Raw genomic sequence first — 23,158 nt, forward strand, 5'->3', positions numbered from 1 at the left:
AAGGAGCATTAGGGGATGGCAACGAGCTTTGGTTTGGAGACGCGCCCTCGGAGTATTCACAGCTGCTTGTTGTCATGGACCAGCGAAGATGGCGGGCCTGGCCTACAGCCTGGGCAAGCGAGATATAAACCAACATTTCAACATTAAGAACGCCAAGTTAATATCGCTCGTGCTCGTCGTTTTACTCTCCGTCTTCCACGCTACTTCGCGCTATATCGGAGGTAAGTAGCCGCTCGAACCGCTTCCATAATGGCGACAATTGCCACATGCTAATGCTAACGCTAGCTCCTTGTTCAGATGTAAATTTTCCATCCGTTTACGTTATTTTGCAAATTTTACTGGAGGTGAAATGATGCTATTTTGTAGCAAAAGCCGGCTTAACGTTCGTTTTTTTCGGCTGAGGCTTGCTGGGTGACGTTGAGGTCCTGTAGCAATGTTTACATCCTGTTTGGCAGCATGCTTGACTGAAATCCACGACCCTTGATAGCTTAATTCTCCTACACTACTGCATTCTTTTCACTATTGACTCTACTTCTATCACACTTGAAACGTGCTGTCCATTATTCTGTACAGTTTCTGAGTTAAGTATTCTGGAATGTTACTTCAAGTGAGGTACAACTGCAGTACTACCAGTACTCGTGACATGCAATTGTCAACAACTAGTGAAGTTTTGCCTGACTAGTAAAGTTGTAGTGTGCTAATTACGACATTCTTAACATTAGCCGGCCCTAATATTGACACTAAGATTGTGATACTTGCTATTGCAAGAAGCAATTACAAGAACATTGGAATGCTAATATCATAATTGAATGGTTTGTAAGTGGATAAACCGGTATGCGTTGTCAAGTACAGGGTTCCCTCGTTTTTCGCGGTAAATGGGTGGCCAGGACCGTCGGCGGAGTTTGACTTTTGAGGTGGGGGGGGGGGGGGGGGCACAACATGTTGATGACCCCAAAACGCAGTGTCAGCAATGAAATTAACTTACAAGAATATTTATAATAATAATAAGTAGGGCTGCAGGTATCGAATATTTTAGTAATCGAGTAATCGACTGAAAATTCTATCGATTAATCGAGTAATCGGATAAAACAAATATATTTTTAGGTGAAGAGTATTTGTAAATGTACATGAGAAAACAAGACATTTCATCTAATCTTGAACCATTTTCAGTCAATCAATGTCTTTATTTTCGATGTATATTGTTGAAAACAGCCAACAATTGCATCTCAGATGTAACTAGAATAAAAAAAGACAAATTCACTGCTTTCACTCAAAAAACCTTTAGATCTTATTAAAAAAAATATATATATATATATATATATACACAGTATATTATATGTATACCTAAAAATGCCGTTACGCTTGATAACACACATCACTTAAAAGTTAGGATTTTTTCCCACCTGTTTCAATTGAATTTCTATTTGTGTCAAGCCATTTTTAAGTTCTAGTTAAGTTTTAATTTAGTCTAAACTGTAAGTCCTGACAGGATTTTGAGTTTTTGCAGTGTTCAAAATAAATGTATGATACAGGCTGTATTGGAGCACATTAGAGACCAGTGCTAATTGGTGTTTTATCCAGAGATGACTACTGAGCTAAAATTGATAGTTAGCATTATTGAGTTTTTATTTTACACCCTCATCACTCCACAACGCTATGTTATGTTAAAGCCTGTATGTAAGACACGTTAGCCACGCATCGAAAGTGGTCATAATTAATAGAAACCTAGCCCTCCGCAAGGCTAACGTTACTTGAGCTAGTGACAGTAACGTTAATCTTATTTATTAGCGCTCTTTATTAGCGTTTAGCGCTCTTTATTAGTGCTTAGCGCTCTTTATTCGCGCTTAGCGCTCTTTATTAGCGCTTAGCGCTCTACTGCTTTAAGATGGCGGCTGTTTACTAATGCTGCCCAGGCACAGCCGGGTCTGTCATTGCTGATCTAGTTCAACATACATGTGATCTCTATGAGACTCATCAGACGCTACCTGCTACCAACGTACCATCGTGCGGGCTAGTATTTAGCAACGTCGGCGTCGTTTGTACCGGTTGTCCGCTGAAGTAAGTTTTTTGTTGTTGTTGTTTTTTGTTTGTTTTTTTCTTCCTCTACGCACGTGACATCAGCGTGTTGTCCCGCATTAAAAATAGTCCGAGCAAAACGTGATGCTTAGAGCTGTCAAAATAAACGATTACTCGAGGTGAATAAAATTACTCGGATCAGTTTTTAAAGTCGAGTTACTCGAGTTGCTCGAGTATTCGTTTCAGCTCTAATAATAAGTACAATAAGCGTTTTTTGTTTTTCATCATTCTTTAGGGGAATTCTAAATCGGGCTGCTAGGCAATACTTTTCGCAAAGATCGTCATCCATTGAATGTGGTACACAAGCCGGTGTCGTGCCAATGTAGTTACCCCAGTCAAAAAATGTATATCCTGGACGGAGCTATATGGATGTATATTTGTGTGCTTATTATTCAATCAAATAAAAAGGTTGCTTCAATAAAAAAAAAGAAAAATCTTTAATTATAATATATATTTTCAATTAAAAAAAGTCGTTTCAATCAAAAAAAAATGTGAGTGCAAAAATACATTTGAAACCCATAAAAATGCATGTGAAAGCTATTTTATTTTATTTTTTTATTTTTTGATTGAAGTAAACTTTGTCTGTATTATTCAATCAAAAAACAAGTTGCTTCAAAAAATACATATTTTCAAATAGAAAAATCGCTTCAATCAAAAAAAAAAGAAACATTTCATTCAGAGAAAACGTTTTTGAATGCGAAAAAATAATTGAGATTGAAAAAATTGCATTTGAACACTTTTCATTAAAAAAGTTTTCTTTGAATGAAGCCATCCTTTTTGTGTTTGGGCCATATTATGGGTAGGACATTTGTGTCTAAATCATTCAAATCCAAAAAAAGTTGCTTCAATCAAAAAAAATATTTTCAATCAAAGAAAAAAATAATTTGAAAAATAAAATTGCCCTCCCATATTTTTTTTTGTTGTTGTTGAAAATTATATGCAAAGCAAATGAGGTGCTAAGGTGCTAGTCATATGATCTGTTCAAAAAACAATTTTGACCATTATAAAAATATATTTTTTTTGTTCATTTCATTCATTTGTGTTGCAGTTTTATTGCTTTACAACTTTTATATACCGTATTGACCCGAATATAAGACGGAATAAATACTTTTTGAGCATCAAATTCATTTTTATACAGAAAATAATTACAGTACATCTGAAACAAATGATTATAACAATATATTTGAGAGAAAAAGCATGTTATTTTGCCTCGTTCCAATCTTAATATCTGAACATTTCAATATGTAAACTAAAGTGCAATCACATTCATAAATGAATGGCTTCTCGTTTTTTAATTGTAAATAAACCAATCTATTGTGATAAAACAACAAAATTGCAATAGCTGCATTAACCATCAAAGTGAAGTCTAACTGTAACTGTAGTCTTGAAACAAATCTGAATAAGGAAAAACATTGCAATAAAATAATGCAAACTGGTTAAACTAGCTAAAATCTGCCATGACAGAACATCGCTTCAGTGATATTTCAGTAGTTTCAACGCTGATTGACGCATGTGGTGCTTTGAAGCTTTGGCTTAAAAGCATCTGTGGCAAGATCAAACCCAGACATCTGTCAACATCGTTAACTTTAAAAAGCAAGTCCAGTGCACGGCGTGACGAATAAAGAGCAGGGGGAGGGAGCGAGAGTGAGACTACGCGATCGGCTCGGGACAGCTTGTTTTTTTATTATTATTTTTTTTTAATTGAAAAAAAATCCGCAATGGACTGAGGGCGCGAAGTAGCGAGGGATCACTGTGTACAGCCATTACCCGCTTATTCATGGGAGTTTTTAGTATCCATAGCCAACTACTGTTATAAAATACTTAAGATCATATATATATATTTAAAATGAACTCTTTCAGTGCCATTAGCGCTGGCATCGTCATGTTCCTAGTAAAAATTTTGAGTTGAAAAATGAGTATCACTAGTAGACATCCATTCCACATTGAACATTTTTTCATTTGCTGTCAACCCTCCCACTTCAAATGGATTGGACGTCTAGAGCTGTCAATGGCAGCCATTGACTGAACAAGACAAATGCAGAAATATCGTCCATTGCTATCAAAACTAATGCAAAATCAAATTTATCCCATGACAATATAATCATGCAAAAACAAATGAGTGTCAATACTTTTGCAATCAAATATCATAATTGGATACAGCATTTAATTTTTGATACTTTTGAGAATCCTATTGGCAGCAGCTGCTGTTGCTCTCATTGACAATAAATTGGCATGTTTTTCTTTTCTGTTGAGCTGTTAGACTGGTGCTTGTAAAAGCAATTTATACATAGACGGTGAATATTTTTTGTAGTCATTCAGATAGAAATGATGGTTGAAAAAAAGCTGTACTTCTCCCCCCACCCAGGAGCAGATTCATGTGAATGGCTGCTATCCAGCGGACGTTACTTGGGGGAGAATGTTTGGCAGCCTTATGGCTGCATGATGCACAAATACAAAAGCATGTGAGTCAGACATTGTGCTGTGTGTATGCAAAGCAAAGATCTAAAAGCGGACCTACAGCTGCGTTCTTTGTTGACAATGTTTTTTTATTCTCTGTGCCAGTGAAGCCAAAAGCTGCCTTTCTCAAAAGCGAGTGGCCTTTGTTGGAGATTCCCGAATCCGGCAGCTATTTTACTCCTTTATTGACATTATTAACCCTGGACAAAAAGAAGATGACAAGAAGGTATGCTTGGACGTCATCTGCTAAAAATTTATGAACACAGGAACACATTATTTTAAAATACATCACAACATACTAGCTCTGGGCGATAAATCCATTTTGTTCATTAGCGGTGTGCCAATGCGTCGGTTATTAGATTCATCGAGATTCGACACGTGATGATTCGATTACGATTCATAAATGTTCAAAAACGATGATTTTCTCTCATGACTTAATGACAGCTGCTGCTAGCGGAACAAAATTTAAGACACGTCTGCCGCCCGGACACCTTGAGGGATGCACAAGTTGAGGATGGTGGCAGCGGAATTTACTGAGTGAGCGATTTACTCCTGTACAAGACTCAGAAATACATTTGTGTATGAGACGGGCAAGCTCCGGGTCCTTTTCTGTGCACAAGTTATATTTTAGAGCGAGAGGGGAGAGAGCGAGTTCACTATTCCTTGCCTTTCAGTTGTCCAGCAGTAGTTTCAAGTCATGTTAATTGAAAAATGTCCTGAGTGTGCGTCTATAAGAGATGAGTACACAAACCCTTTTCTACTGTTGAGCCTTTATTGTTGTTTTTGAGATGTTAACAGTTTGTGCCGAGCGCAAAGCTAATTATCAAATTCGCTAACGTGTATTTCCATGTCTATTTGTGCGTTGTTTGTTGGTGTACAAAAGTTACTACATATGCAGAACGTGTAAAACCCGGATTAAGTACAGCGGTAAAACTACAAACATGCGAAATACCATAATTTTCGGACTATAAGATGCTACTTTTTTTTCTCTCATTTTGAATCCTGCGGCTTACAATCCAGTGCGGTTTATTTGTTGATTTATTTGGGTTAATAGGCAACGCTTTATTTGACAGCGGCGTCATAACACTGCCATAAGACCGTGATAATTATGGCATGACACCACTATCATGGGCGTAAATGAATGCTCATGACAAATGTCATTTAGTGTCATCCGGCAAATTATTTCACTAACTCCAATTATGTCCAGCTCGAATCTTTTACATCCATTCAAAAGTGAGATAATTTGCCGGATGACACAAAATGACATCAGTCATAAGTATTCATGAATGCTCATGGCAGTGTCATGTTATAATTATGATGGTGTTAAGACAGTCTTATGGTACCACTGTCAAATAAAGTGTTACGAAATAGCATAACTAGCAATTAACAAAACAATTGGAACAGTAACTGAAGAAATAATTAGCACAACATGAATTTTTATTGTGATTTACGTCTGTAGTGCTGCAATGCATGCTAGGAGGCATGTTGGACGACAACAGTGTTGACAGCAGGTGGCAGCAGAGGCTGACTCTCTCCCCCAAAGGAGCAGTGATGGCCAAATGAAGCTTCTTGAAGCAATGAAGCTTTGAGGTCGATTCGTTTAAAGCTTCATGGTGATTCATTTGGTCTTAGACAGTTTTATGATGCCGCTGACAAATAAGTTTTACTGGTTAATATGTTTTGGTGTAAACATCTAATAATACAGAGAGGACAGCTGCGGCTTATAGTCCAGTGCAGCTTATGTATGAACAAATGCCGTTTTCGTGTCAAATTTGGTGGGTGGCGGCTTATAGTCAGGTGCGCCTTGTAGCACAAAAATTACGGTCTTACAGAAATCTGTGAAAAAAAAGTATATTGGTTAAAAGAAGTATTTCTAAAGGCAAAAGAAAATATGGAATTCATTCCACCAGTGTAAATTGTAGAGGCGTGAATCTTTGGGCACCTAACGATACGATTACGATTCAGAGGCTACGATTAGATTTTAAATTGATTATTGATCCCCGCCAGCTATTAGCTGCTTTTAGTATTTCGCACATTAGTTACGAATATTGTACAAAAATCCTCTCAGGCTTAAATAAACGACTATTTCAGTATCAAGTTAACTGTTCAAAACGGTAAATAAAATACCCAAGTCCCCATTCTGTATCAGCAGCTTTTAACTACATTCAATTATTTTAATGGTGTGAATCAACCGTTAAAGTTGTTAAAATTGCTCCCGTTATTTAATTATTTCCCTTCCGTCTACTTTCGACATGTAAAACTTTTAAGACTGTTTCTAATTTAAAGATAGATTCAAGTCAAGATTTTGCTGATATAGGAGTATTTTAGATAAAAAGTTAATTAGGTTCGCTTGGAAGGTTCGCTACAACAGCCCTCCAGTCTGTCATTTCGCATCTAGTTTTCTGTACATTTCCTGCTAACGCCGTAGAGTCTGTAATTTCGCATTTAGTCCTTTATACATGTGATATCTACCGTAGCATTATGTGAGTGTAGTTTGTAGCGGCTGTCGACAGCAGTCAGGTATTATTTTTTTTAATCTTGCAGCATGAGTTGAGCCAGAGCCGTGAGTTGAACATTGTCATTACCCGGGTAATGACAAGCATGTTTACTCTCGGTCCGTTCCTCATTGTGTCCCGAAGACCGCGCTGACTGTGTTTAAGTTCCGCTTTACTTGACAAATTTCAATAATCAGAATTTGAATGTTTGTGAATAGTTCCACAGCCGAATCACGAATAATCTAATAATAATCGGAAATTTCGCTCACATGTAGTAAATTGTATTGTTTTATTGTGAGGAATAAGTTCTGCCTTTGAAACAGCTAATGTTTTTGCACCTTCTTGTGAAAAAGAGCAGTTTAAGGTCAGCTTTGTGTTGTATAGGCATGTTTCCATTGTTTCTGCTGGATCATTAGGTGATTGGAAATCAAATGTAACGGACATAAATTTTTTTGGCTGCTTTAAATAATGAGTACTGGCAAATCTACCTTGCTTAAAAGTACAGTGTATTACAAAAGTGAGTACACCCCTCGCATTTGTGCAGATATTTAAGTATATCTTTTCAGGGGACAACACTGACAAAATGACACTTTGACACAATGAAAAGTAGTCTGTGTGCAGATTATATAATAGAGTTAATTTATTTTACCCTCAAAATGACTGAAAATATAGCCATTAATATCTAAACCCCTGGCAACAAAAGTGAGTACACCGCATGAGAACTACGTATATCCCTAAATGTCAAAATTGAGTACTGCTTGTCATTTTTCCTCCAAAATGTCGTGTGACTCGTTAGAGGAGTACTGTCAGCATTGCTGCAGAGATTGAAGAGGTGGGGGGTCATTCCCACCACCATGCTTGACTGTAGGCATGACACACTTATCTTTGTACTCCTCACCTGGTCGCCGCCACACATGCTTGAGACCATCGGAACCAAACAAATTAATCTTTGTCTCATCAGACCATAAGGACATGGTTCCAGTAATCCATGTGCTTTGTCGACATGTCTTCAGCAAATTGTTTGCGGGTTTTTTTGTGTACCGTCTTCAGAAAAGGCTTACTCCTGGGGTGACAGCCATGCACATTAATTTGATGTAAAGTGCGGCGTATGGTCTGAGCACTAACAGGGTGCCCCCCCCCCACCTCTTTAATCTCTGCTGCAATGCTGACAGCACTACTGTAACGAGTCACATGACATTTTGGAGGAAAAATGACAAGCAGTACATACAGTACATTGTACCTTTTCAAGGACATATTCGCTCATGAGAGTGCCTGCCTGCCCTCCCCCACGTCATGATGTAGACAGCTGTGTAACTTTACTTATGAATTTTAGATAACAATTTTATGGGAATAAAGCTTAATCGCTTCTTTGCTTTCTTTCATTTTATTTGCATTGGTATTTGCATGCTTTGCTTACTCAGTCTGGAAAGCTTGCTATCATTAATGGAACAATGAATTCACAATTTTATCATTTTCCTGGTTTCAATACAAATATTTAACAATAGTTGTCAGAGTGTTGTTATTTTACACAGATTTTTTTTGTTTTTGTTTATTCTTGTTATTAAGATAATGAGACCACAAATTATTTGCTCATTTATACAGAAGTCTAAGAAATTCCGTATGGTTCACGCTGTTTTTCCTCACACTGTTCCTAACAAGAATCTCTTTCTTTGTCTGATTGAAGCATGTGGACATTGCTTTTGAAGAAAAAAGCCTCTCTCTTTATGTGGTGAGCTATTTTTGTCCATTTTTCTTTCATATTAGCCATCATCTGACAAGTGATAAAGCATCCGCCTTTCTTTGTCTGTTTAGGACTTCCTGTGGAATCCGGAGGCGAATAACTCGATGAAAGAGCGATTGATATCATGGAAGCATGTAAGGGAGGATGTTTCTGCCGTTGGGGAGGTCCGTGACAAGAGTTTTGTAATTGACCAAACGTGTTGCATTGCAGGAAGGCTCAGCAAAGCCCGATGTTGTCATCCTTGGTGCAGCAACGGTATATTATTGCATATTGGGAAACGAGGCGACGACACTCGAGTCAGTTTTTATTGTTTGTTTCTTCACCGCAGTGGTCTATTAAACTGCATGGTGGCAGCAGCGAGACTTTACAGCAGTACAAAGTCAACGTGACCGCCATGGCTCAACATCTGGAGAGCTTGGCCCAGCGCGGAGAGGTCTACTGGGTCCTTCAAGGTCATCTATAAAATACTGTATTTAACGTTCTAGAGAATACTTGACTATATTCTGCACTAGGGCTGGGCGATATGGCCTTAAACATGTATCACGATAAATTGAGCAGATTTATCTCGATAACGATAAATGACGATAAATTCGCCCAAGCGGACTGTTATATAATTTGAAAATCTGAATCAATGCATGAAATACAGATTAACTATTTCTTGTTGATTTATTTACCAGCATTCAATTTGATATACTGTATTTAACAATTGTACATGCAGTCTAAACATTAAATTTATAAAAAATTAGGGCTGTCAAAATTATCGCGTTAACTGGCGTTAATTAATTTTTTTAATTAATCACGTTAAAATATTTGACGCAATTAACGCACTTGCCCAGCTCAGACATATTTAAATGTCACTAGAGTGAAAGGCCCACCTGTTAATTGTGTTTTGCGGAGTTTTGCTGCCCTCTGCTGGCGTTTGGGTGCGACTGATTTTATAGTGTAAGAAGTAATTATTGCCATCAACAATGGCGGGCTACTAGTTTATTTTTTGATTGAAAATTTAACAAATTTTATTAAAACGAAAACATTAAGAGGGGTTTTAATATAAAATTTCTATAACTGATTTAGAACTGATTTATTGTTATAATAAACAAATACAGTCCTTATGTACCGCATGTTGAAAATATATATCCATCTTGCGTCTTATCTTTCCATTCCAACAATAATTTAGAGAAAAATATGGCATATTATATAGATGGTTTGAATTGCGATTAAATGCGATTAATTACGATTAATTAATTTTTAAGCTGTAATTAACTTGATTAAAAATTTTAATCGTTTGACAGCCCTAATAAAAATGTATTGTAAGCAATAAGAATTCAAGTATGAACATTTATAACAGCGTGTATGACTTGAACAATGTACATTGTCAAAATCAATATGCCTGTGCAAACATGTAATTGCAACACAAATGACTTGCAGCTTGAACAGTACACTTCAAAAAGACAACTTATTGTTAATGGCTGCTGTGATATAATTATTAAATACAAGTGTTTACTTTATGGTTTAAGGGTTCCCCCCCCCCCCCCCCCCCCCCCCAGTGCATTTTTTCATAAATGCACGCACAATAAAAATAGCTGGGGCCATTTCTCGGTCATTATAAGTTTCGCCATTGGATTGTACTTTATGCAGAATTCTTTACCATCACAAAAGCTATCAGAGGAATCACACACACAGACAGATACAAAATAACGCCACATAGTAATTGCTAGATGCAGTCCGTGCCTAATCCACTCATTAAGTTCAGCCGTTTCGACAAGGTTAGAGCCTCTATCCGACTCCATAACGTTCATTTGTAGCGTTAGCCTGGCTACCAGTAGAAAGCACTGAAAGCACCATCTCCGGAAATCGTGAGAACAAAGGAGGACAGCGGGTGAAAGCCCGTCTGGATGCCACCAAGAGTCTACTAAATGTCGGTTGAAAGTTTGGTGAACCTCCCTTAAGCCACACTCCATCACGTTTTGCTTGTAGCGTTAGCGTTAGCTTACCGGGCTTTTGTTTGATTGGCTTCCTGATGATCACGTGACTCCCTACCTAAGCACATTCACTGCTTTCTTAAAGGGGAATGAACATAGACGAACAACACAGAATCAAAGCTGGATGAAAAGACTATTTTCTTGTTTTATTAATTTACCGAATTTACCGACATGGTCAAAATTACGTCGGTCATCATTAAGAATTTCGGTGACGGTAAATTTTCGGTTTACCGCCCTGCTCTATTCTGCACTACTCAAATTTAATAAAAGTGACATACACAAAAAAAAACTGCCCTATTTTTCGGACGATAAGTCGCAATTTCCCCCCCCCATTGTTTGGCCTGGGGTGCAGTATATACTAGGAGTGACGTATGTGTGATATTATTAACACATTGTAATATCATTTCACATGTTATTTTTACACTAAACTGCAAGCAGGGGCTCAAAACCTGTGTGTCAACATTAGCAGTAACTTATAAACACAACTGAAAAGGGCTGAACCAAATGGAACCGAATAGAAAATCATATTCTACAGATTACAATCTGCAAAGCAGCAGAAAGTAAGTTTGGAGTCCGCAAGGAAATTGTCAGGGACTGGCAAAATGCTGAGGTTACTCTTTCCCACCAAAATGCGACTTATCTATGTTTTTTCCCCTCCTTAATGCACATTTTTGGCAAGTGCGACTTATATTTAGGTGCAACTATAGTCTGAAAAATACAGTATATAAGGCACACTTGACTCTGCTTTATTTTAATATGGGATATTTACATCGAAAGATAAAATGGATGAGTGAAAAAATGTCTTAACAAAATTGACCTCATCTGCAAAATGAGTTGCGACTTATTTATTTAAATGAAATGCCAGGTATGCAGTGTCACATCCGCCACTGGCGTGTTCACAGCCAATCTTAAAGCACAATAATGAAGACAGAAATCAATAAAATCCACTCTATCTTGTTTGTCTGTTTAAATCCTTTTAGTGTTTTGTACTTCTGGCTAGCAACTCTCAGCGCTAGCCCTAGCATAGCAGCTCTATAGATGTCTGTTCTTTATAAATCTGTCAAATCATCATTTACTATTTTTAAACTGTTATTCCGTAATGGCACCAAGCATCACATGATGGTTCTTTGGTGATAAAAACTCCTTAACCACCTCAGCTATCAGGGAGCTAGTATAGCAGCTTTGTCGTAGCAAACTGTGGATAGTGGTTAGCCTCAAATACAGTGAATATGCAAGTTCACTCACTTAGAAAATAGCTAAAGGTCTGGAATTTCAATCATTTATGCATATCCGCTAATAAAGACATAATCTGGGAGAAAAAAAATCCAGAAATCACGTTATATGATTTTTTAAAAAATAATTTATTTGTAATTTACTGGAGTTCATAAGTGTTTGTATCCCCTGAGAATCAACAATAATTATGACACTCAAAGAGTTGTCAGTCTACATTAAAAAAAAAAGTCCACCTATACCCAATAAGTAACCACCCACCCACCACCCGTTTCAGCTCATTATTGTCACCTGTGCACCCCACAGTCAGTCGTAATCCAAATGCTACCATGGGCAAGACCAGAGAGCTTTCGAAAGACATTAAAGAAAAAAATTGTTGTGCTCCACAAAGCCGGAAAAGGCTATGGGACAATTGGAAAGAGCTTGGTGAGAATAAATCAACAGTTGCAGCAATTGTTAGAAAATGGAAAAGACTAAACATGACTGATAATCTACCTCGGACAGGGGCTCCATGAAAAAAATCTCCTCGTGGGGCATCACCCATGATGAGAAAATTGAAGGCTCAGCCTAGAACTACACGGCAGGAGCTAGTCAATGACCGGAAGAGAGCTGGTTTCACAGTTTCAAATGCTACTATCAGTAGAACAGTACGGTGCAATGGTTTAAAATCATGCACTGCTCAGAAGTTTCTTCTGTTGAAACCAGTGTATGTGAAGGCCCTCTGTCTGAAATTTGCCAGGCACCATCTGAATGACGCAGAAGGGTCATGGTAAAAAGCCATGTCGTCAGATGAGAGCACAGTAGAACTTTTTGGTGCAGAGTTTACTTGTCCTATGTGGAGAAAAAAGAAGGATGAGTACAATCCCAAAAACACCATCCCCACTGTAAAGTAAGGGGGTGGAAACCTCATACTTTGGGGCTGCTTTTGGGCAAAGCGAACAGGACGACTAAAGCAGAGGATGAATGGTAAAATGTATCGTCAAATTTTGAGCTACAACCTCCTTCTCTCAGTCAGAGACTTTAAGAGTGGCTGGATCTTCCAACATGACAATGATCCGAAGCACACAGCCAAGCTGACCAAGGAGTGGTTGTGTAAAAAGCATATCAAGGTTCTGGAGTGGCCTAGCCAGTCTCCAGACCTCAATCCAGTATACAAAATGTTTGTATCAAGCTGAAACTTCATGTTTCTAAATGACAGCCCCGAAACCTGACAGATCTAGAGAAGATATGTGTGGAGGAATGGGCCAAAATCCTTGTTTCCAATTGTGAAAATCTGGTAAAGAACTACAGAAAGCGTCTGACCTTTACAATTGCAAACAAAGGTTTCTTGCACTAAATATTAGCACTGATTTTCTCAGGGGTATAAATACTCATGAACCCCAGTAAATTACAAATAAATTATTTTAAAAATCATACAATGTGATTTCTGGATTTTTCCCTCAGATCATGTCTCTATGAGTGGAAAGGCATCAGTGATTGAATTTTCAGACCCCTACCTATTTTCTAAGTGGGTGAACTTGCAAAATCACAAAGGGTGCAAATACTTCTGCTCCTCACTGTATACTGTATATTTTTTAAAGTGGCACCAAAGTACCTCTCTTGACACCTGCAAATAACTAACTTTCACAAAAACGTAGCATCAAAGCTAACGATTGTTGTGTTGTTGGATAATGAAACACTACCGCGAGTAGCGCAACTTCACCATGACTCTTAACGGCCCTCAACAAAACGAACGAAACAAGACCGCATGGTGCTAGTTAACATAAATCATCCGCTAACACTCTTTGCTAACGAAGTGTATTTACTCCTCCAGAACCAGTAAATGAGGAATTGTTGCGAACGGACAGAAAGATGATCACCAACCGACAGTTGGAGCTCTACAACCAAGCGGCGATGGACGCCCTCGATGCTAGCAAGAGCAACAACAGGTGGCGCGTCAAGCTGCTAGCCGCCACCCGCCAAGCGGCCATGGAAACCATCGACCAGTCAGACGACGGACTGCACATACCGGAAGGCACCAGAAATATTGTACGTTTGACCACTCCCCCCCAAAAAAACAACAGAAATGAGTTGTTTGTATCTTAAAGCGGCTTCTTCTCAGGGTGCCATGGTTCTGATGAACGCTCTGTGCAACAAACTCCAGCGACCCATCGACGGTTCCTGCTGCCAAACGGTGCCGATGCCCAACCTCCTGCAGAAATTGGCTGTCTGCTTCTTCATTGGCTGTGGCCTAGTTATACTGGGCCTTCACGTTTTGGGCGACCAGCGACACCACCGGCCCGTGCCCCCCGACGTGGAGAGTCTAGAAGAGAGGAAACCGGCCAGCGCTGCGCCACCGCCAGCTGTCAAGACGCTTTTCCAGGCCTTGTGCAGAATGGGCGTCATCATGGCCTACTTCTATCTGTGCGATCGTGCTGATTTGTTCATGAAGGAGCAGAAGTTCTACACGCACTCCACCTTCTTCGTCCCGCTTGTCTACATATTTGTTCTGGGGGTGTTCTACAATGAAAACAGCAAAGAGGTAAGAAACTGGAAATGGAAAAGTAGCAAGCAGCCATTGACGGCAGTAGACTACCAATCCATTTGAACTGAGAAGGGCTGGCAACCATCGTTCGATTAATTTACATTCATTAGTAGAAACTAGAGTTGTCTGATAATGACTTTTTAACCGATAACCTGATATTGCCCAACTCCAAAAATCCGATACCGAAATATGCGGTGGTGGACTTAACGTATTCTGACTAATTGTATCATGATGCCCCACTGGTTGCTTTAATAATGATAATGCTCAAGTAACAAATCCCAAGTATCTTAGTTTGGAGGCATCTAATGGGCAATAAGCATACAGTGGTATGAAGAAGTATCTGAACCTTTTGGAATTTCTCACATTTCTGCATAAAATCACCATCAAATGTGATCTGATCTTTGTCAAAATCACACCGATGAAAAAACTGTCTGCTTTAACTAAAACCACCCAAACATAGGTTTTCATATTTTAATGAGGATAGTATGCAAACGATGACAGAATGGGAAAAATAAGTTGGTGAACAGTCACATTTAATATTTTGTGGACCCCCTTTGGCAGCAATAACTTCAACCAGACGCTTCCTGTGGCTGCAGATCAGTCTGGCACATCTATCAGGACTAATTTTGGACCATTCTCCTCTACAAAACTGCTGTAGTTCAGTCAGATTTCTGGGATGACTGGCTGGCATGAATAGCTGTCTTTAGGTCATGCCACAACATCTCAATGGGGTTTAAGTCGGGACTTTGACTTGGTCACTCCAGAACGTGTGTTTTGTTCTTCCGAAACCATTGTGAAGTTGATTTACTTCTGTGTTTTGGATCATTGGCTTGTTGCAGCATCCATCCTATTTTTAGCTTCAACTGTCTGACAGACGGCCTCAAGTTTTCCCGCAAAACATCCTGATAAACTTTTGAATTCACTCTTCCATTAATGATTGCAAGTTGTCTTGGCCCTGAGGCAGCAAAACAGCCCTAAATCATGATGCTCCCTCTACCTTGCTTCACGGTGGGGATGAGGTTATGATGTTGGTGAGCTGGTCCATTTTTCCTCCACACATAACGTTGTGTGTTACTCCGAAACAATTGAACTTTGGTTTCATCAGTCCACAAAATATTTTGCCAAAACTTCTGTGGCGTGTCCAAGTGCCTTTTTGTGAACATTCAATAAGCAACAATGTTTTTAGACAACAGTGACTTTCTCCGTGGAGTCCTCCCGTGAACACCGTTCTTGGCCATAGTTTTACATATAGTTGATGTGTGAACAGAAATATTGGACTGTGCCAGTGATTTCTGTAAGTTTTTAGCTAGGGTTCTAGGGTTATTTTTTTACCTCTCTGAGTATTCTGCGCTGAACTCTTGGCGTCATCTTTGGTGGACGGCCCCTCCAATGGGGGAGAAGCAACAGTGCCAAACTCTCTCCATTTATAGACAACTTCTATGACTGTCGATTAATCAACATCAACACCTCATTCCCAGCGTGAAGCATGGTGGAGGGAGCATCATGATTTGGGGCTGTTTTGATACATCAGGGCCTGGACAACTTGCAATCATTAATGGAAGAATGAATTTGAAAGTTTATCAGGATGTTTTAGCGGAAAACCTCAGGCTGTCTGTCAGATAGTTGAAGCTAAAAAGAGGACAACAAGGCAATGATTCAAAACACAGAAGTAAATCAACTTCAGAATGGTTTCTGAAAAACAAAATACACGTTCTGGAGTGACCAAGTCAAAGTCCAGACTTCAACCCCATTGAGATGCTGTGGCATGACCTAAAGACAGCGATTCATGCCAGACATCGCAGTAATGTCACTGAACTACAGCAATTTTGTAGAGAAGAATGGGCCAAGATTAGTCCTGATCGATGTGCCGGACTGATCTGCAGCTACAGAAAGCATCTGGTTGAAGATTTTTCTGCCAAAGGGGCGACCACAAAATATTAAATGTGATGATTCACTTACTTATTTTTCCCCCCTTCTGTCATTGTTTGCATAGTAACCTCATTAAAATATGAAAATCTAGAAATGTTTGGGGGGTTTTAGTTAAAGCAGACAGTTTTTTCATCTGTGTGATTTGGACAAAGATCAGATCACATTTGATGGTGATTTTATGCAGAAATTTGAGAAATTCCAAAAGGTTCAGTTACTTTTTCATACCACTGTAATGGCAATACCGTGATTCCGTGATAATTTGGTGTAAGGTCAGAATATCATACCGGCACATGACTATTGTCAACGCTACACGCAGGTGAAATTACTGAACCGGGAGCAGACGGACGAGTGGAAGGGTTGGATGCAGCTGGTCATTCTCATTTATCACATATCTGGAGCTAGCGCCGTGAGTTCCCGCATGCCTTGAACTGCACAGGTGCTGTCGTGATCATTAATGGCTTTTATGTCTTTCAGTTTATTCCGGTTTACATGCACGTGCGTGTGCTGGTGGCTGCCTACCTTTTCCAGACGGGCTATGGCCACTTTTCCTTTTTTTGGCTCAAAGGAGATTTTGGACTTTATAGAGTGTGCCAGGTGAGACGACACAAAAATTAAATGAAATCTTTTTTTTTTCTTCTTTAATTTAAATATAATCATGTTTTTCGCACAGGTACTTTTTCGTCTCAACTTTTTAGTGTTGGTTTTGTGCGTGGTGATGAACCGGCCCTACCAGTTTTATTACTTCGTCCCCCTGGTCACCTTCTGGTTCTTCGTTATCTACGCCTTGTTAGCGGTGTGGCCTCAGATTGTGCAGAAGAGGGCCAATGGTAAGCACCAAATAGATTTTTAAAAATGTCGCGTGCGAAGCTGACGGTGTTTTCGTGTTGCACGCAGCTAGCAAAATGTGGCACTTTGGCGTCCTGCTCAAGCTTCTGGTGCTTTCGGTGTTCATCTCCTTCTTAGCTTATTCACAGGTGGGATACATGTTGGCACTTGTTTAAAAAAATGTCATCTATTTTATGTCATCTCACATTGAATTTCTGTTTCGATTCATTGTCTTTGTTGACAGGCGTTCTTCAACAGCATCTTCTCCTTTTGGCCCTTCTCCACGCTCTTTGAGTTGAACGGAAGCGTCTACGAGTGGGCTTTCAGATGGAAGTTGGACCGCTTTGTGAGTGGACGTCTTGACACGCGTTCGCCTTTGCGATTAATTTCATATGATTATTTTTTTTGTAATTTGAAATAGTTTCCTTCATTAAAAACCTGGCGTCCACATATGTGGACATCACAATTTGGGAATTGTAGGCCGCAATATTAACTCATTCACTCCCAGCCGTTTTCACCGGAGCAAGGCCCTTCGCTCCCGGCCGTTTTACTGGATTTTGACTGATTTTGCAAGGCTCACAGAAAATTCTGTTTTATTGCTATATAAACATGGAACCCACCAAAAGAAAGATTAGACTCTCTGCTTTCAGCAGAAAAAAAGGTTAGTTAGCATACATTTTAAACATAACATTGACTTTAACACAGCTATTTTTTGCTTTAGTTACATCCCAAACATCTGAATAATGTTTTCCTTTTACAAAATAAGATAAACAACAAGACAAATAGAGCTTTTGAGAGCAAAGTAACAATTTATTTATACATAACTAACTGAAAGACGACGCTGTTCTACAGCCGGTTAAACTTTTCCCTCATTGCCGACTGTCTCATAAAGATGAATTTTTTTGAGTCTCTGCGGGCTCTGCTCGCGAGCAGCACGGACTCAAAGGCATCGTTCGCTGGACTCAAAGGCATCGTTCGCTGGAAGAATGGTACCGTTGGAAAGGAGTGGGAAAAAAAGTGGAGCTTTTTTTGTTTTTCCAATCTCCTGACTGACGTCAGTTACTGACACTTTTTTTCTTTTTATACAAAATCTATGAAAAAAATGGACAAAAAAATAAAACTATGCTATTGAATTGTTGTGTATCTCGGTCGTTCTGCTCGGTCCTCCAGCGCCTGGCATCCCAGGCGTCCTACCGGTTGTTCTGCTCGGTTGTCCGCCGCCTGGCATCCATTTGATCGTCTTCTGCCGGCGCCCCGGCTGTGCGGCTTGGCCGTTCCTTGCCGCTGAATCGGGTTGCGGGTCTTACCAAATGCGCTACTGCCCTCCAGTGGCCAGTTTTATTGCTTTAAAATAGATTTTCAGCTTTGTGCTTTGGAGCTAAATTGAATCACGACCCAGATATGTCTTTTAAAAAAAACAAACAAACAGAAAAGACGTATAAATGCGTCTTTGGGACACAATTTGTTTTCTTTCTTGTTTCACTTTCACTTTGCTCGTAAGCAAGAGAGGGCGTTACTCGGCTTCTATTACACAGGTGCTTGACAGCGATCCGACATTTACTTGCGGGGCGGGAATTTCTCCAAAGCGGTGCTTCACGTCACACACAGGCACACAGAGCTCGATCAATTCATTCCACAAGCGTTCGAAATACATTAATTGCAAAACCGAAAAGGCGCGGTTCTTAAAGGCATATTGAACCGTACAGGGCGAACCGAACGGTTCGGCTTTGAACCGCAAACCGTTGCACCGCTACTGTACAGTATCTCAAACCTCCAAAAAGTCGCAATGTATGTTTTTTCCAATATCGTTCAGCCCTAGTACTAACCCAACAAAACACAGACAACCTCATCATCACATTATTAATATTCTCTTTATTATTACATAGAAAACATTAGATATCATATGATGCTAGACGTCTAATGGGTTCAATTTCATTCTGTGCCTCGTCGCAGGTGGTGATCTACGGCATGCTGTTCGCCTTCATCTACCTGGTGCTCCAGAAGCGACAGGTGCTGTCCGAAGGCAAAGGAGAAGCTCTATTCTCCCCTTTCATCTCCAACATGCTGCTCTTGTTCTCGCTCACCACTTTTGTCGTAAGGACATTCTTCAATTTTCCTCCATGAAATCCAATACTAAAACTGTCAGTCACTGAAAAAAATGTACACAGAAACGCTTGCTTGAAATGCATCAAAACATCAATTTTCGCAAGACAACAAAAAAAAACCTGTCTGCTCTACATTCCAGATGTACTCCATGTGGGCCAGCGGCTGCAAAAACAAAACAGAGTGCAACGAGATGCACCCGTACATCTCGGTGTTGCAGGTATTGTCGTCTCTATTGCTATTTTTTCAGACTTATAAAGTTAACTTCAATGTAAGTATTTAGCTTTTTTTCCTCCAACTTACAGATCTTGGCCTTCGTTCTAATCCGGAACATTCCTGGCTACGCACGCTCCATCTATAGTTCCTTCTTTGCTTGGTTTGGAAAGATTTCCTTGGAGGTGAGAAAGCATCGGCGTTCACCATTTTTGTCAAATTTTTCGTGTTTACAACAGTGATCCCCAACCACTGGGCCGGGTACCGGTCCATTGCGCATTTGCTACCGGGCTGCAGAGAAATAATAAATCATTTGTTAACGACCGCAATCTGGCCTGTGGCCTTTGACACATGAATATGCCTGTCTATTGACTAATCCGAGTAGAGATTTGTGGAGGTTGCCATCTAGTGGTTCGCCGCCATCGGGTTTTAGTAAAGGGAGCTGTTAAAAAAAAAAAAGAAGGTTGATTTGGCGTATAGTGAGTAGGGTTGGACATTGTTTGAATTTGAACGATTCAGATTCCACGTTTCGAGTCCGGTTCCAAACGATTCTCGATTACGATTCTTTTAATAGGCAGGGTCCAAAAAAATCGCATAGTTTATATTAACTTCTTCTCGATTATTTTTTAAATCTCATCTGACCAAAGCACACGGTCCCAGTTGAAGCCTGGGACCGTGTGTATTTTTGTGTGGGACCAAGATTGAGCTTTTTGGCAAACAAACACTCTAAGCGGGTCTGGCGTGCCACGAAAGATGCGCATGCTGAAAAGCACCTCATACTCACTGTGAAGTATGGGGGTGGGTCAGTGATGCTGTGGGGCTGTTTCGCTTCCAAACGCCCTGGGAACCTTGTTAGGGTGCATGGCATCATGAATGCTTTGAAATACCAGGACATTTTAGATCAAAATCTGTTGCCCTCTGCCCGAAAGCTGAAGATGGGTCATCACTGGGTCTTTCAGCAAGACAGTGACCCTAAACATATGGCCAAATCGACACAGAAATGGTTCACCAGACACAAAATCAAGCTCCTCCCATGGCCAACCCAGACCTTGTTTTGTTGGCAAAAGGGGGTTGTACAAAGTATTAACACCAGGGGTGCTAAGAATTGTGACACACATTATTTGATGTCAAATAATTTTTTCTTTATGTGGGATTTTTTCCCTACTGAATGAATGCACTTGTATTGAAGGTTGGATTTTTCTCTTTTTTTCCATTAAGGTCCCATATTATTTGAATTAAAAAAAAATATTAGAGGCTAAAAAACACAACTTTTTCAGGGGTGCCAATAATTATGGAGGGCACTGTAGATGAAGCTTGAACGGATAAATGTGACAAAGTGACAAAGGGAGATGGGCGAGAAGCAAAAGTTAGCGATCGAATATGGCGGCAATTCGCTGTTATTTTGTTTCAGGGTACCCGCGGGTTATTAAAAGTATTAAAAAAGCATTGAATTTAGTTTTCCATTATTAAAGGTATTAAAAGTATTAAATTAGCTGTCGTAAGCCTGGAATTTTTTCACCGTGGTTTTAATTTTCAAGAACATCTCAGTGCAACCTACATTATATCTGTGACAAAGTTTTTTTTTTTTTTTTAATCCATAACGAAGATGACGCGCAGAATTTTTACGATGCACTGCAACTCGTGCGTGCGCGCCGTTAGCATCATTAGCATTAACATCACAACAGCAGGCAATCGCACAGTACTGTGTGCTAACGCAAGGAACTGCTCAGATGCCTTAGTTGTTATGTTCGACAAAAGCCTCAACAAGACAACCAAGTCCAAACAGTTGGACCAGCATGTGAGGTATTGGATCGGCGACCAAATCGCATCCAGATACTTTGGGTCGCAGTTTATGGGTCATGCGAAGGCAGTGGACCTTCTTAACATTTCAAAGTAAGTTGCCAATTTCTCCAATTAAAGTGTGTTAGATGCAACAATGTATTTCTGCACGGTTTGCCTTTCGAATGAATGTGAATTTTGCAGTTTTAACTCAAGAGTTAGCCATGTTCAGTGGGGTATTTGCAGGTGCACTAGCCTTAGCATGGATAAACCGGAGTCGTAGATTCACCATCACTCTCAGATACACAACACGGTTGACACTGTCTATTATTGGAACGAGTGCGGGGTAACGTTGATCCGAATAACATGGCATGGTGATAGGCAAATTATAATGTAGGTGATAGTAAAACACCTCCTGGTATATTTAAATGTTTTTCTTGATTAAATAAGAGTATGGATTTTCTGTATCTGATTAAAAGAAATGTCTTCAATAGCTAACAAAGGATTAACATGTGTTTTGTATACTTCTTGTAATGTGATTAGAAAAAAACGATTACCAAGGGAAATGGTCTTGTGTAGCTTTTTTATTTCGTGGTCATTAATGGTAAACCACTGCCATTTAGTGGCTGTTTTTTAAACTTTCACTGCCAATTGCAAGCACTTTACAGTTAAGGTGGCCAACTTGACAATCACCTGCCTACCACCTTGACTAGGTCCTCTTAAAAGGGAAACCTGTTGTATTGCAAATGTAGTTTCTGAAGTTGCTTTACAATAATAGTGTAAAATCCATTTTATCCTGGGAAAAAAAAAATCCGAAAGACCTTATATTTAAATGTTTTAATTGTATCTTCAATAAATGTGCATTCTTGTGTCAAACACACTTAGTAATTGAGGTTAAATTTGATTTTCAGTCAGTGCTTTATTTTTTTTTAATATGATTCAATATTATCTAAATAATGGGTGCGAGGAAAGTATTAATTTTCAGTTGAAATGACATTGAAAAAGGTCTTAAAAGTCTTGAATTTAGATTTATCAATCCTGAAGGGACCCTGCTCATATTATTTGAATAAAAAAATATATTAGAAGCTAAAAAACACATCTTTTTCAGGGGTGCCAATCATTATGGAGGGCACTGTAGATGAAGCTTGAACGGATAAATTTGACAAAGTGACAAAGGGAGACGGGCGAGAAGCAAAAGTTAGCGATCAAATATGGCGGCAATTCGCTGTTATTTTGTTTATTGTTAGCTAATTGTTGCCACACAAAGCCATCAACGACTCCTCTCCTTCTTTCCCACCATTCGGGGCTATTATAATACATTTTTTGAAAAGGTTTTTATATAATTATTATTTTCATACACGAGAGGTGCCGGATCTGCCCAAATAAGTCCCGGAACACAGGTAAGCTAAAATCAAGAGGTGCTGGATTTTGTTCCAGCAGGATCCGGCTAGGGCTGTCCCAAACGACTAATTTTCTCCCGATTAGTCAGCCGACTATTTTTACGATTAGTCGACTAATCTAATAATGAAAAAAAAAAGTTTTTTTTTTTAAACTAATTTAGCAATGAAATTTTTGTTGACGCTTATCAATTCACAAAAACATATTGGAACAATTAAATTATTTATTAAAGTACAAATAAACACATAAATAACAATAATAAATCACAAATAAACAATGAGTTCAAATGCTGATAGAATTAACTAGTGCAAAAGAATGGAATGTAAACGGATTCAGAACACTGACTTCGCCTTTCCAACATGATTCAAAACAATTCTTAAAAAAACACCTAGCATTAATATTATAGTAC

The 23,158-nt window shown here is 39.2% G+C and overlaps 1 protein-coding gene across 2 annotated transcripts in view; it reads left to right on the forward strand.

Annotated features, from left to right (window-relative positions):
* casd1 (CAS1 domain containing 1) overlaps positions 1-23,158 on the forward strand; it is a 26,090-nt gene continuing 2,932 nt past the window's right edge. For both annotated transcript variants that reach the window (XM_057828455.1, XM_057828454.1), the window contains exons 1-17: positions 1-221; positions 4,442-4,538; positions 4,639-4,759; positions 8,713-8,757; positions 8,841-8,903; positions 8,980-9,024; positions 9,098-9,221; positions 13,792-14,006; positions 14,080-14,499; positions 16,748-16,837; positions 16,906-17,025; positions 17,102-17,258; positions 17,326-17,405; positions 17,501-17,602; positions 19,210-19,350; positions 19,502-19,579; positions 19,665-19,757. In XM_057828455.1, the coding sequence (XP_057684438.1) occupies positions 89-221; positions 4,442-4,538; positions 4,639-4,759; positions 8,713-8,757; positions 8,841-8,903; positions 8,980-9,024; positions 9,098-9,221; positions 13,792-14,006; positions 14,080-14,499; positions 16,748-16,837; positions 16,906-17,025; positions 17,102-17,258; positions 17,326-17,405; positions 17,501-17,602; positions 19,210-19,350; positions 19,502-19,579; positions 19,665-19,757 (2,124 nt within the window). In that variant the 5' untranslated portion in view covers positions 1-88. The remainder of the gene's footprint in view (positions 222-4,441; positions 4,539-4,638; positions 4,760-8,712; positions 8,758-8,840; positions 8,904-8,979; positions 9,025-9,097; positions 9,222-13,791; positions 14,007-14,079; positions 14,500-16,747; positions 16,838-16,905; positions 17,026-17,101; positions 17,259-17,325; positions 17,406-17,500; positions 17,603-19,209; positions 19,351-19,501; positions 19,580-19,664; positions 19,758-23,158) is intronic.

Source organism: Corythoichthys intestinalis, chromosome 22, assembly GCF_030265065.1.
Source record: "Corythoichthys intestinalis isolate RoL2023-P3 chromosome 22, ASM3026506v1, whole genome shotgun sequence".
NCBI lineage: Eukaryota > Metazoa > Chordata > Actinopteri > Syngnathiformes > Syngnathidae > Corythoichthys > Corythoichthys intestinalis.